At 44.9% G+C, this 13,843-nt stretch overlaps 1 protein-coding gene across 3 annotated transcripts in view; it reads right to left on the bottom strand.

Moving 5' to 3' along the window:
• PCCA (propionyl-CoA carboxylase subunit alpha) overlaps positions 1–13,843 on the bottom strand; it is a 351,955-nt gene that overhangs the window by 253,521 nt on the left and 84,591 nt on the right. For 2 of the 3 annotated variants that reach the window (XM_060191819.1, XM_060191818.1), the window contains exon 7: positions 791–922. The exons of the other annotated variant lie outside the window; for it this stretch is intronic. In XM_060191819.1, coding sequence (XP_060047802.1) covers positions 791–922 — 132 coding nt within the window. The remainder of the gene's footprint in view (positions 1–790; positions 923–13,843) is intronic. 3 annotated transcript variants of the gene reach the window in all.

The following is a 13,843-nucleotide window of genomic DNA, read 5'->3' as shown; positions in this document are numbered from 1 at the left end:
AGTGAAATGCTTAGAGCTCTGAACTTAAGACCAGGAGGCCCTGATGTACCAGAAGGATGCTCTGGTATTCTCCCTTGTGCTGATAAATAAATCAATAAATCTCTAAACAGAAAAGTATGGAAGTCACTATTCGCGAGTTTTTAAACACAAATGTTTGGTGGTCCAGGAGGTGGCACAGTGGATAAAGCATTGGACTGGGGGTTGGGCGGTAGTGCCATCGGGTTAAGCTCACGTGGCACAAAGCACAAGGACCGGCACGAGGATCCTGGTTTGAGCCCCCGGCTCCCCACCTGCAGGGGAGTCACTTCATAGGCAATGAAGCAGGTCTGCAGGTGTCTGTCTTTCTCTCCCCCTCTCTGTCTTCCCCTCCTCTCTCCATTTCTCTGTCCTAGCCAACAACGACGACAACAATAATAACTACAACAATAAAACAAGGGCAACGAAAGGGAATAAATAAATAATTTTTTTTTTAAATAAAAAAATTAATTGGGGGCTGGGGAGACAACATAATGGTTCTGCAAATGACTTTCCTGCCTGAGGCTTGGAGGTTGCAGGTTCAATCCCTAATGCCACCATCAGCTAGAGCTGAGCAGGGCTCTGGTCTTTCTCTCTGAGTCTTTCTCACTAAAATAATAAAAGAAAAAAGAAAAGAGCCCAAGTGAAAACGACATTTTCTTGTTAGCCCACAGCTGTGTGTTTTTCTAAGCGACCGCTGCATTCCCTCTCCCTTTCCACAGCGGCTAGAGCAGAGGGCACATCACCTCAAGACTGGCACCAACGCGGTTCCTACCTTGACCACTCCATCAAAGCCGGGGATGGTGTTCACCTTCGTGCCCTTGGCCAACAACTTGCTCTCGATCTTGTCACCCATGGCCTGGATGGCATGTGTGTCCGGACCGATGAAAGTGACATCTGCTGCTGCCTGTGGAGAGACGCAGGTTGAAATTTAGAGCAGAAACCCCGGGCGCTTGAGAGAATTTCACAATTTCTGAGGAGAAGGCTGCGGGTGCGTGCTGAGTGATGTTTTACAAAGAAACGACTCAGAATAATTTGAGCCAAGACAGAGAGAGACTGAGACAGGAGGAGGGAGAGGAAGACATCAGCAGCCGGCTTCACAGTGACTGCAGGGTGGAACGTGCAGGGATGGAGGAAATAGAGCCCTGTCAGTGAAAGATTCAGACGCAGGAGAGACCGCATAAGGGCTCTGCAACAGGACTTTCATGCCTGAGGCTCCGTGGTCTCAAGTTCAATCCCCTGGACCACCATTAGCCAGAGCTGAGCAGAGCACTGGTCTTTTTTGGTCTTCCTCTTCTCTCTCTCCCTCCCTCCCTCCCTCCCTCCTTCCTTCCTTCCCACTCTCTCTCTTTAAGTCAAGCTACAAAATATACTTTTTAAATTAAAAAAAAAAAAAATGAAATCCATCAACTCCAGCGTGGTGTTAATAGTATTCCTCCAAAAACAATTTCTTTTCCTTTGTAGATAGGTGTGAGTCAGAGGAGAGAACCAGGAGAGACATCAAAGCCCTGTCCCACCACTTGTGAAATTGCCAGGACTGTCCATTCTTGTCCCCTGAGCAAAAGTTGAGATTAAAAGAGAAAGTCAGTATAATGTGACAAGCCTACAGGACCCCAATACACGTGGCAGGGGCCCTACTACCTATAATCCTCTGTGTCAGAAGTAGTAGGATGGAAGGGCCAGTCGGTGGTGCACCTGGGTAAGCATACACAAGTGCGCAAAGACCCAGGTTCAAACCCCTAGTCCCCATCTGCAGTGGGGAAGCTTCATGATGGCAAAGCAAGGCTGCAGGTGCCTCTCTGCGTCCTTTCCTGTCTACCTCTTCCTCCCCTTAACTGATGTCTCAATGTCTCCCTGTCTCTATCCAGTGATAAATAAATAAAATATATATCTTTCATTGGTCAGATGGGAGGACGGATGGTGGTACACTTGTTGAGCACACATTACATGTTACCATGCATAAGGACATGGGTTCTAGACCCTGTTCCCCAGCTGCAGTGAGGGGATGCTTCCTGAGCAGTAAAAGCAAGTCTGAGAGGGACATATGGAGGCAGTTATGATGTCATGAGTGGCTTGGAGGGGAAGAGGGGATTGGATCAGGGAGGAAAAGGGGCAACTATGTAAAAAAGTGGACAGATAGTTGTAGAGATGAAGGTTGGTTCATGTCTACAACCTCAGGGGGACTGTGGTGGATTGCAGTGGGGAGACTGAAGATTCAGAACTCTGGTGCTGAGAATGGTGTGGATTCAAACCCTTGTTGACATGTCATTCTGTAATATAAAAATTAATTAATTAATTAATTAATTAAAGCAAATCTGCAGGTGTCTATCTTTCACTTTCCCTCCCTACCTCCACTGCCCCTCTCAATTTCTCTAGATGCTATCTAGTAAAATAGGAGGGGAAAAGAAGGAAAGAAAGAAAGAAAGAGAGAAAGAAAGAAAAATCAACCACCAGCTGCAGTGGATTGGTAGTGCTGGCACCAAGCCCCATTGATAACCCTGGTGGCAATAATAAAAAATAAAGAAAGAAAACCTTTTCATCCCAAACTGATATTCATAAAACATCTCTTCATCAAATGCTTGCATGTAGAACATTGCAGAACTTTTTAAAGACCTTATTTATTAATGAGAGAGACAAGAGGAAAGAGAATCAGATGTCAGTCTGGTATATGCCCTGCTGGGAATCAAACTCAGGGACCCATGCTTGAGAGTTCAATGTTTTATCCACATAACACCTCCAGGGCTACAAGCAAAAAATCTTTTTTAAAAGATTTACATATATATATATATATATATATATATAATTTATTTTCCCTTTTGTTGCCCTTGTTTTAATGTTGTTGTAGTTATTGTTGTTATCGTTGTTGGATAGACAGAGAGAAATGGAGAGAGGAGGGGAAGACAGAGAGGGGGAGAGAAAGATAGACACCTGCAGACCTGCTTCACTGCCTGTGAAGTGACTCCCCTGCAGATGGGGAGCCGGGGGCTTGAACCAGGGTCCTTACTCTCATTTTTGCATTTCGCACTGTGCTACCTTATCTTATCGGGTAGTATGCCAGCTACCCCCCCCCCTTAAAGCTTCCGTCTATAATCCTGCTTAGCTAAGCACCAGCATGCCTGCAGGGCATTGGTCTGATCCCACTTAAAGCTGCGGTCTATTTACATAACCACTGTTAACTAAGCACCACCCTGCCTCCAGGGCATTGGTTTAATCCCCACTGGTTCATGATGTCTTTTTGCTCCGCTCCCTCTCCTAGTACACCCTGATTTCCACCAGTCTTTTTTTCACTCCACCCTCTCAACGTCACATCCTGTTTCCACCGTACTTGTTGAGTATATATAACAGATGCTCTTCTGTTTTAGAACACTTGGAATCGCTTTGCGGATCCGACAGTTCCAGAGTGTATCTCCAGCGACGCTAGCTCGGCACGAGTTCCTGATCCCTCTCCCACGCAGCAGCCTAGGTTGGCTCCAGTTGAGTTCTCTCCAACCCAAAGAGCACTTGCCACGAGTTCCTGACCCCTCTCCCATGCAGCAGCCTAGGTTGGCTCCAGCTGATTTCTCTCCAACCCAGAGAGCACTTGCTCGGGAAGAAGCACCCTCAGGCTATCCCAGCACTACCACCCAACCCCCTACTTCCATATATTTATAAGACAGAGAGAGAGGGAGAGGCCAGAACACTGTTGAACTCTGGTTTATGATGGTGCTGGGGTTAAATTGGAACCTCTAGAGACTCAAACATGCAAAATGTAAAACACATGAATACTGGGACTTCTCTCTAAGCAAGGAAAGCGGTGGTCAGCTCAGTCTCCGCCTCCTCTCTGTCTCCAGTTGGCTAAACCAGTTATTTAGAGTCCATGCAATAATCACATTCAATTCTCTCTGCTCCAAACCAACCTCCAACTGAATAGAGAAAATCTCAGAGGAAACCATTACATTTCAGCTATGAATTGTCTCTCTGCATTTGTATTTTACTGGAGAAGATGGAGGAATTTTTAAGACAAATGCTGTTTTTAAATATCCCTGTGCTGTGGTCCAGTAGGTGGCACAGTGGATAAAGCACTGGACTCTCAAGCATGAGGTCTAGAATTCAATCCCCAGCAATACATGTACCAGAGTGATATCTGGTTCTTTCTCTCTCTCCTATCTTTCTCATTAATAAATAAAATCTTAAAAATAAATAAATATCCCTGTGCTTGGTAGATGTAACCAACCAGTCAGTAAACCCACACAAAGAGTTAAAGAAACATCAATGAATGCAAACATCTAAAGCACATTATGATTATACAAGAAAACTTCTGCTTAACAGGAGGCCCATGACACTACTGATTGACTGGATTTTAAGCAAGCATGCTGATTTGAGGAAAAATGACTAGGTCTTCAAATGCAAAATCACCAAGGGGGGAAAAATACATCAAGTACTTAGTAACTCTTCTCTGTCACTTTACACACACACACAGAGTAGCTCACTTGGTTAGTGCTCTGCTCTGCCATGTATGGGGACCCAGGTTTGAGCCTGGTCCACAGTACACTTAAGAAGGTGCTGTGGTCTCTTTCCCTCCTGTTGGTATGCATGAGACCCCTTCTGTTTCATTTGGTTTAAATCCCCCCTGCTTAACACTATTCTATTTTCATAACCACTTCATTCTATTTACATAACCGCTGTTAACAAGTACCACCCTCCCTCCAGGGCATTGGTGGTTCAGTGATAGGATTCTCGCCTGCTCTGCCCCCTCTTTGTCACACTCTGGTTTTCACCAGTCACTTTTCTCTCCACCCTCTCTATGTCACATCCTGTTTCCACCCTACTTGGCAAGTATATATAAAGACAGCATTGTGAGTTTTAGAGTACTGTACTTTAGCTTAGCTCGGCTTAGATTGTGCTGTGTCCTGCATGAATAAAGAGATACTGCCTACAGCTCAGCCATGAATCCCTGGTCATCTGTTACCCGCCCGTGAAGCTAGCCTGGCGAAAACAACATAGCCCGTCGAAAACAACACCCTCCCTCTGTCTCTATCTAAAGGTGGAGGGGGGAGAGTAAATGTAATTAAAGTAAGCCGAAGTTAAGTCCCAGCCTGATTCCCTCAGTTCTTTGACCAGAGGAACAAGGCGTGACCGTATGTTACAGTGAAGTTTTAGAACAGGTGTCCAAAGTCCTGAGTCCCTGACCAGATAGAGAACAGGCCAGAATGTATCCACTGATACTCTCCTGTTAACCCTCCATCTCTTTGTTAACCATCCTACTATCCACTTCCCCTAATTACTGGTGAAGTGTTTTGATGGGCTGGTGGTCAGGGAGGTGGTGCAGTGGATAAAGTGTTGGACTCTCAAGCATGAGGTCCTGAGTTTAATCCCCAGCAGCACATATACCGGAGTGATGTCTGGTTCTTTCTTTCTCTCTCTCTCTCTCCTCCTACGCCTCTCATTAATAAATAAATAAATTAAATATTTTTTTTAAAAGTGTTTTGACATGCTGGAGCCCATGATTCAACAGATAAGATCGTAAAGAAAAGAAAGTCATACTATAGGGGCTGGGTGGTGGCATACCTAGTTAAGTGCATACTTTACCAGGACCTGGGTTCAAGCCCCCACTCCCCCACCCTACTCCTAGATTATATTTATTAACACAAGATAGGGGGTGGGAAAGAACCAGAGTATCATTCTGGCATATGCAATGGCAGGGACTGATCTTGGGACCGCATGCACTCAAGTCCAGACTCTACCAACTCTACCATCTCGCTGGCCAACCCAAGAAGTTTTCTGTGGTACTGATTAAGTACCAGTCAGGTGGGATTGCACCCCGAGATTGGGCAGAGGGGATGAGAATAACTTCCACTGCTACTATTCCGCCAGGTCCAAGAGGTCCCAAACCACACAGGAGGACGCCATGATTAGAGAAGACTGGAACATGAGACCAGATTTATTTCCCCAACACCGACAGTGGGGCATTAATAAAGGGGACAAGCAAACCAACCTTCCCAAGAGGACGCCAGCATCCTCAGAGCCCCTGCATGTCTAGGGGTCATGTTCTTTAAGCTCCTTGTAAATTAAGCAGCAAATTTATGTGAAGCACTAGAATAAGAACAAGGAGGAATTTGACGGCTTTATGGGGAAAAGGGCAGTGGAGGAGGGCAAAGGTCCTATTTTTAAAATTCCAAATAGAAGCTTATAAACCAACAGAGTTTTAATTTGTTTGGGGTGCTAATTGCAGGATCAACTGAGATGGAATGGCACACTCACAAGCCGTATTTAACATGTGTCTGCTGTGACTTGGTTTCCCCCAAGGAACCTGTGTCTTTCTGTCTCAATCATTGTTCCCCGTATCTGGATTTCATTCTACCCAGTGTGTACTTTGTATTAAGTATCTATACTTGGCACAGTGTAGTCCAGTAATATGATTACTTCCAGATGGCAGCCATGTACAATATTTAGTTAGGGAAGAGTAGTGCTAATGTTCCCCGTGCTAACAACTGTTGGGAATCAGGTTTTCTAGCTACGAAAATACAGTTAAGTCTCAAACTTAGGTTTTTCATGTAGAGGCAGGGAAGACTACAGCAAAAGGACACTGTCTAGTATTTGGTAGTATAAATACCTAATGTTTAGAACATTCCCTACCTATGCTTAAGATAGAGAACTGTTCTGTTTTTTTTACTAAGTGTTTGGAGGTTCTCACCAAAGGTAGGGCAAAAAAAGAGATCCAGGTCTGGGTTACCTAATAACTTAATTTTTTTTAAAGAATTTATTTATTTATTTATTTATTTATTCATGAGAAAGACAGGCAGAGAGAAGAAAGGACCAGACATCACTCGGGTACATGTGCTCTTGGGGACTGAACTCAGGACCTCATGGTTGAGAATCCAATGCTTTATCCACTGCGCCACCTCCCAGACCACAATAACTTAATTTTAAAAATCCACTCAAACTGAGTCTTTATCTTTGTACTTTCTAGGGAAGCGTTTCAAGTTTCTGGAGAAAGTACTTCATTTAAAAAAAAAAAAAACAACACTGTTCACTGTCTTCAGGACAATTTTTAGAAGCGTTCCTTCTGCTTTTGAGCACTGCTTGTTAGCATTTGCTATTTCCAGTGTGCACGTCGGATTTCTTCTTATTTCCCTGTAATCAGCACTGAGACCTATTTCCAGAGACTAACTGATGTAAAGAAAGAGGCTGGGCTATTCAACTTCCACATTCTCCATTTTTTACAGATTGGAATATTGAAAAAAGATGAGGGGACAGAAACCTGAGTGGGCTGTTCACCTTTTTTTTTTACCCCCCTTGGGGGGGAGAATGTAGATGCAATGACTCTTCCAGCTGAAAGACTCATTCTCAGTTCCTAATGTTTAAGAATGCAAATGAACTATTCTGTCTTTCTGTGCCTGGAGGTGTTATGTGAGAAAACAGAAAGAGGTTTCTAGGATTAGTTCCACGGATTTCCTTTATCATGTAAAATCCGGGGCTGCTTGGCTGGCCGGAATCAAAGAAAAGCAATATAGAAGCTACCCAGAGAAAATGAACCCAATAAATTCCTCAGCAACAGCACTGGGAAAATTAGAGTTAACCTAAAAGTCAGGCATTGGGATGAATTTGATCCTCTCTCTTTGACAGAAACTGTCGATTTAATAGCAGCCCCTGTGTTTCAAAATATTTTTGCAAAATACTGATAGTCAAATACACTAAATTTCCTGGGATAAAGTTACTCATGTTACCACTCACTCATCTGGCATATACAAGAACTTATTTCTGCTTTTCTCTGTGAGCGCTGTAATGAAGGGCACAGATACACATGTTCAAGTCTCCCCCGCGCAGGCATCTTTCAGGAGACTCAGGTAAGCACATCTGAATGAGATATGTTATTACTCAGGTCTCCCCCCCATATAAATTTGCCACAGACATTATTCAGTTATGAAGCTGTAGTTTCCTCCTTTTGCACTTCATAAAAGTCATTTTTATATCCCCACAATTTGGATTTTAAAAATGAACTGCTCTAATTTCACCCTGATCCGGTTATTTTTATTGTTTCATGAACAGTGAAATTAATTGGCGCTTGGGGGCCTGCAAAGTAATATTTTTCCGGTTCCATTTGGGATTGGCCTCATTGTAGCTGGCAGTTGAGATGGGCAATGCTGCCTAGTCAAAACAATGTGAAGATTTGCAGCTGGCAGGTGAGGCAGCTCTGCAGGAAGAGAGAGCAGGACTCTGAGGCCTGGAGTTAGAAACCCAGTTACAACTGCACAAGTGCAGTGAATAAACCTTCACCCACTTATTTTGTTTGCCTTGTTCAAATACCTATATCATGATAGACCGAGGGGCCAGAAACTCACGGACTTGCTGCCCCCTATGCAGTGCTGGGGAGAGAAAGAGGGTCTCTTGCACTCAAGTTCCTGTGTTCTACCTGCTAAGCCACCTCCTCCTCAGCCATTCCCTCACCCCCGTGTCGATTTTTTAATTAAAGTTTAACAATACTTTAATTAGCATGAGAGAATGCTTTTGAAAAAGCCTCCTGATGCCCCTTCCTGTTCATTCCTCCCATCCTCAACAGTCGCAGAATTGTCATGAGAGAAGAACCGTAAGTCGGTTAAAATGGTCAAAGATCAGAGATCTTCCTTTTAGCTCAAACACTTGACATTAAGTTTAGATTTGTTCAGTTTTTCAGTAGACCTCGAGTATTAGCTGAACTGTGTACTTGGAAATGTCTGTCTCCTTTGAACTTGTTTATGAAGCGCTTTTAAGACTGACTTGCAAGGAAAAGTTCTTCCACTCTCCTTGTTTAATTGGCTGCTGCTCTCTGAAACATGTCAGGCATATGGTTTGAATAAAGCAACATTTACCTATCGTTAAGATGGTCTTTTTTCATTAGTACATTTAATTGCTGTGTTCTGGTCTAGTCTATTTGATAAAGCAGATTTCAAATACTGAATGGAAGGCTTTAAAAAAAAAAAAATCAGGGAGGCCAGGAAGATAGCATAATGGTTATATGAAAAGACTTTCATGTCTGAGGCTCCCAGGTCCCTAGTTCAACCCCTGGCACTGTCATAAACCAAAGCTGAGCCCTGGTTTCAAAAAAAAGGGAGAGATCATGATTTCTAGTTAATTGCCTTGAGCAAAGGAGCTCTCCTCACCCTCCTGAACACTAACTGACTTAGCCCCCAAACTTGTACTCTCACCGCTGGCTTGGGGGGGTTAGCAAGATGGCAAATGAAGATACTAACTTCCCCCTAGATAAGAAACATCTTTTTTCCCAAGTTTAAAGAAAGCCGATGCTAAGCATAACAACTGTAGCTGCACCCCTTTAGCACTGGCGTTGGCACGCCACTGACTTTATATTGTTCAACTTATTTCATAGAGAAACTTCTCAGTTGCTGGGTTCCAGCTCATTTACAAAACCACAAAATTTTCACTTTACCCTAGAACTCAGACAGCAATGCCTTACACATCACATGGCATTGCGCAGCTCTGAGAGGTGTTGTCACATCTTTCCTTTAAAAAAAGGGGGGAGGGATTGCCAGGTAGCACAGCTGGTTGAGCATAGATGCTAGGATGCACAAGGACCTGGGTTCAAGCCCCCAGTCTCAACATGCAGGGAGGAAGCTTGACAAGTGGTGAGTAAGTAGTGCTGCAGGCATCACCTCTCTTTCCTCTCTCTCTCCCCCTCCCTCCTTCCCTCTTCTCTCTCAAGTTCTCTGTCTCTATACAAAATCAATATATATATTTAATTGTTTTAATCATCTTTATTTATTGGAGAGAGACAGCCAGAAACTAGCTGGGAAGGGGGAGATAAGGAGAGGGACAGAGAGACACTGATATCCCTGCTTCACCACTCTCAAAGCTTTCCCCCTGCAGGTGGAGACCAGGGCCTCCAACCCGGGTCCTTGTGCATTGTAACAAGCGTGCTCAACCAGGTGCACCACCACCCGGCCCCTAATATATATATATATATATATTAATGGAAGTTGGAGAAAAAACTCACTGGTAAGGGTGTCTCTCTAGTAACAACTCGTTCCCTAAAATGTTAAGCCTTATGGGAGTCTGGGCGGTAGCGCACTGGGTTAAACGCAGGTGGCACAAAGCACAAGGACTGGTGAAAGGATCCCGGTTCGAGCCCCTGGCTCCCCACCTGCAGGGGAGTCGCTTCACGGGCGGTGAAGCAGATCTGCAGGTGTCTCTCTTTCTCTCCCCCTTTCTGTCTTCCCCTCATCTTTCCATTTCTCTCTGTCCTATTTAACAACGACATCAGTAGCAACAACAATAACTACAACAATAAAACAACAAGGGCAACAACAGGGAATATGTAAATAAATTTTTTTTTCCTCCAGGGTTATTGCTGGGCTCGGTGCCTGCACCATGAATCCACCGCTCCTGGAGGCCATTTTTCCCCCTTTTTGTTGCCCTAGTTGTTGCAGCCTCGTTGCGGTTATTATAGCCACTGTTGACGTTGCTTTGTTGTTGGATAGGACAGAGAGAAATGGAGAGAGGAGGGGAAGACAGAGAGGGGGAGAGAAAGATAGACACCTGCAGACCTGCTTCACCGCCTGTGAAGCGACTCCCCTGCAGGTGGGGAGCCGGGGGCTCGAACCGGGATCCTTACGCCGGTCCCTGCGCTTTGCGCCACGTGCGCTTAACCCACTGCGCCACCGCCCGACTCCCGTAAATAAATATTTTTTTAAAAGTTAAGCCTTATGCGACTTTCCATTGCAGAGAACCTAAGAACCTGGGTCTGACAACTCAAGGACCAGATCTGTGCCGGGCCACCAGGACTGGGGGTTCCACGGTGGACACGGCTTGTGGGGCTGGGTGATCCACGCCCAGTTGAGCACAAGAACACAGATGCGGCCCCTGGTCCCCACATGCAGGGGATAAGCTTCACAAGTGACAGAAGTCTCTCTTTATCTCTCTCCCCATTCTCTCTCAATTTATCTGTCTCTAGCCAGCAAATTAAAGAGACAAATAAATAAATTAACTAATTCTTTGTAGCATGTCACCTGAGGTTGTTTAAACAAAAAAAGGGGGGTCGGGCAGTAGCGCAGCAGGTTAAGCACAGGTGGTGCGAAACACAAGGACCGGCATAAGGATCCCGGTTTGAGCCCTGGCTCCCCACCTGCAAGGGGGTCACTTCACAGGCGGTGAAGCAGGTCTGCAGGTGTCTGTCTTTCTCTCCCCCTCGCTGTCTTCCCCTCTTCTCTTCATTTCTCTCTGCAACAATGACATCAACAACAATAATAATAATAGCCACAATGATAAAACAACAGCAACAAAATGGGAAACGTAGCATCTAGGAGCAGTGGATTCGTAGTACAGGCACTGAGCCCCCAGCGATAAGCATGGAGGCAAAAAAAAAAAAAAAAAAAAAGATGAGCATGGGTGTGAACTTCTGGCTATCCTTTAAGTTGACTAAGCATTTAGCAACATGAAAAAGGCTGTTTGTAATCAGGTAAGAAAGGACAGAGACTGGGGGGGTCGGGCGGTGGCGCAGCGGGTTAAGCGCATGTGGCGCAAAACGCAGGGACCGGAGTAAGGATCCTGGTTCGAGCCCCCGGCTCCCCACCTGCAGGGGAGTCGCTTCACAGGCGGTGAAGCAGGTCTGCAGGTGTCTATCTTTCTCTCCCGCCTCTGTCTTCCCCTCCTCTCTCCATTTCTCTCTATCCTATCCAACAACGAACAACATCAACAATGGCAATAATAATAACCACAACGAGGCTACAACAACAAGGGCAACAAAAAGGAAAAAAAAAAAAAAAAAAAGAAAGGACAGAGACTAGGGAGGAGGGAGGAGTTGGTGGTATAGTGGTGTTCAGAGGAGGACCGAAATTTTATTGTTGTCTTCTCCTTCTCCTTCTCCTTCTTTTTTTTCTGGGTATTGAACCTGAGACTTTGGAGCCTCAGACATGAAAATCTCTCTCTCTCTCTTTTTTTTTTTGCAAGTACAAGAGCCTTTATTAGCAAGCTTAAGCTTGGGTCCCAAGAGCCAGAGCAGGGGAAGTCTTGCAACCCTGAACATTTTTCTTTTTTTTTTATTGTACTATTTTTTAAATTGGGGAATTAATGTTTTACATTCAACAGTAAGTACAATAGTTTGTACATGCATAACATTCCCCAGTTTCCCATATAACAATACAACCCCCACTAGGTCCTCTGAATCCTTCTTGGATCTGTATTCTCCCCACCCACCCACCCCTGAGCCTTTTACTTTGGTGCAATATGCCAATTCCAGTTCAGGTTCTACTTGTGTTTTCTTTTCTGATCTTGTTTTTCAACTTCGGCCTGAGAGTGAGATCATCCCATATTCAGCCTTCTGTTTCTGACTTATTTCACTCAACATGATTTTTTCAAGGTCCATCCAAGATCGGCTGAAAACGGTGAAGTCACCATTTTTTTTTACAGCTGAGTAGTATTCCATTGTGTGTATAGACAACAACTTGCTCAATCACTCATCTGTTGTTGGACACCTGGGTTGCTTCCAGGTTTTGGCTATTACAAATTGTGCTGCCTTGGGAGTCAGGCGGTAGCACAGTGGATAAAGCGCAGGTGGCGCAAAGCACAAGGACCGGCGTAAGGATCCCGGTTCGAGCCCCCGGCTCCCCACCTGCAGGGGAGTCGCTTCACAGGCGGTGAAGCAGGTCTGCAGGTGTCTATCTTTCTCTCCCCCTCTCTGTCTTCCCCTCCTCTCTCCATTTCTCTCTGTCCTATCCAACAACGATGACATCAATAATAACTACAACAATAAAACAACAAGGACAACAAAAGGGAATAAATAAATATAAAAAAATAAAAAAGCAAAAAACAAATTGTGCTGCCAAGAACATATGTCTACACAGATCTTTTTGGATGGGTTTGTTGGGTTCCTTAGGCTATATCCCCAGGAGAGGAATTGCAGGATCATAGGGTAGGGCCATTTCTAGCCTTGTGAGAGTCCTCCAGACTGTTCTCCACAGAGGTTGGACCAATTGACATTCCCACCAGCAGTGTAGTGGGTTAAAGGGACTCTTCTTTATGATTATCTTTACTTGTTTTATACAAGCAATCAGAAATCAAGAGTGAAGGGGAGATAGAGAGGCAGAGAGACACCTGCAGCCCTGCTTCACTTGCAAAGCTTTCCCCCTGCAGGTGGGGACCAGGGCTCAAACCTGGGTCCTTGTACAAGCAGTGTAACATGCACGCTCAACCAGGTGCGCCACCACCCAGCCCCAAAAGAACAGAAATTTTCTTAACTAAGGCCATGTAAACCTATAAAAAATGACATGGTTTGGGAGCCGAGCGATAGAGCGGCAGGTTAAGTGCTCGTGGCGAAAAGCACAAGGACCCAGCACAAGGATCCAAGTTCGAGCCCCGGCTCCCCACCTGCAGGGGAGTCGCTTCACAAGCAGTGAAGCAGGTCTGCACGTGTCTGTCTTTCTCTCTCCCCCTCTGTCTTCCCCTCCTCTCTCCATTTCTCTCTGTCCTATCCAACAAGGACGACATCAATCACAACAATAATAACTACAACAATTAAACAAGGGTAACAAAAGGGAAAATAAATATTTTTAAAAATCACATGGTTCAGTCTCAACTGCAAACGCAAGGCATAGAAAAACCTCTTTCCTGCCTCATCCTTTGAGCCAGGACATCACACCTGAGGCCTCAGTTAGGGTTAGTCAATTCCCGGCCTCACTGTACGCCCCAGGTGAATAATGCTCTAAGCTCACAGTATTAAATAAATAAATCTTGGGAAGATACAATTGCGATTAGGAAAAAGACTTTCATGCCTGAGGCTCCAAGGGCCCCGGTTTTATCTCTGGCCACAACATGAGGCAGAGTTGAACGTGGCTCTGGTAAAAGTCAGCTTTTTTTTGGG

This window comes from Erinaceus europaeus, chromosome 5, assembly GCF_950295315.1.
Source record: "Erinaceus europaeus chromosome 5, mEriEur2.1, whole genome shotgun sequence".
Lineage (NCBI taxonomy): Eukaryota > Metazoa > Chordata > Mammalia > Eulipotyphla > Erinaceidae > Erinaceus > Erinaceus europaeus.
This window is presented reverse-complemented; position numbering and strand designations above follow the sequence as displayed.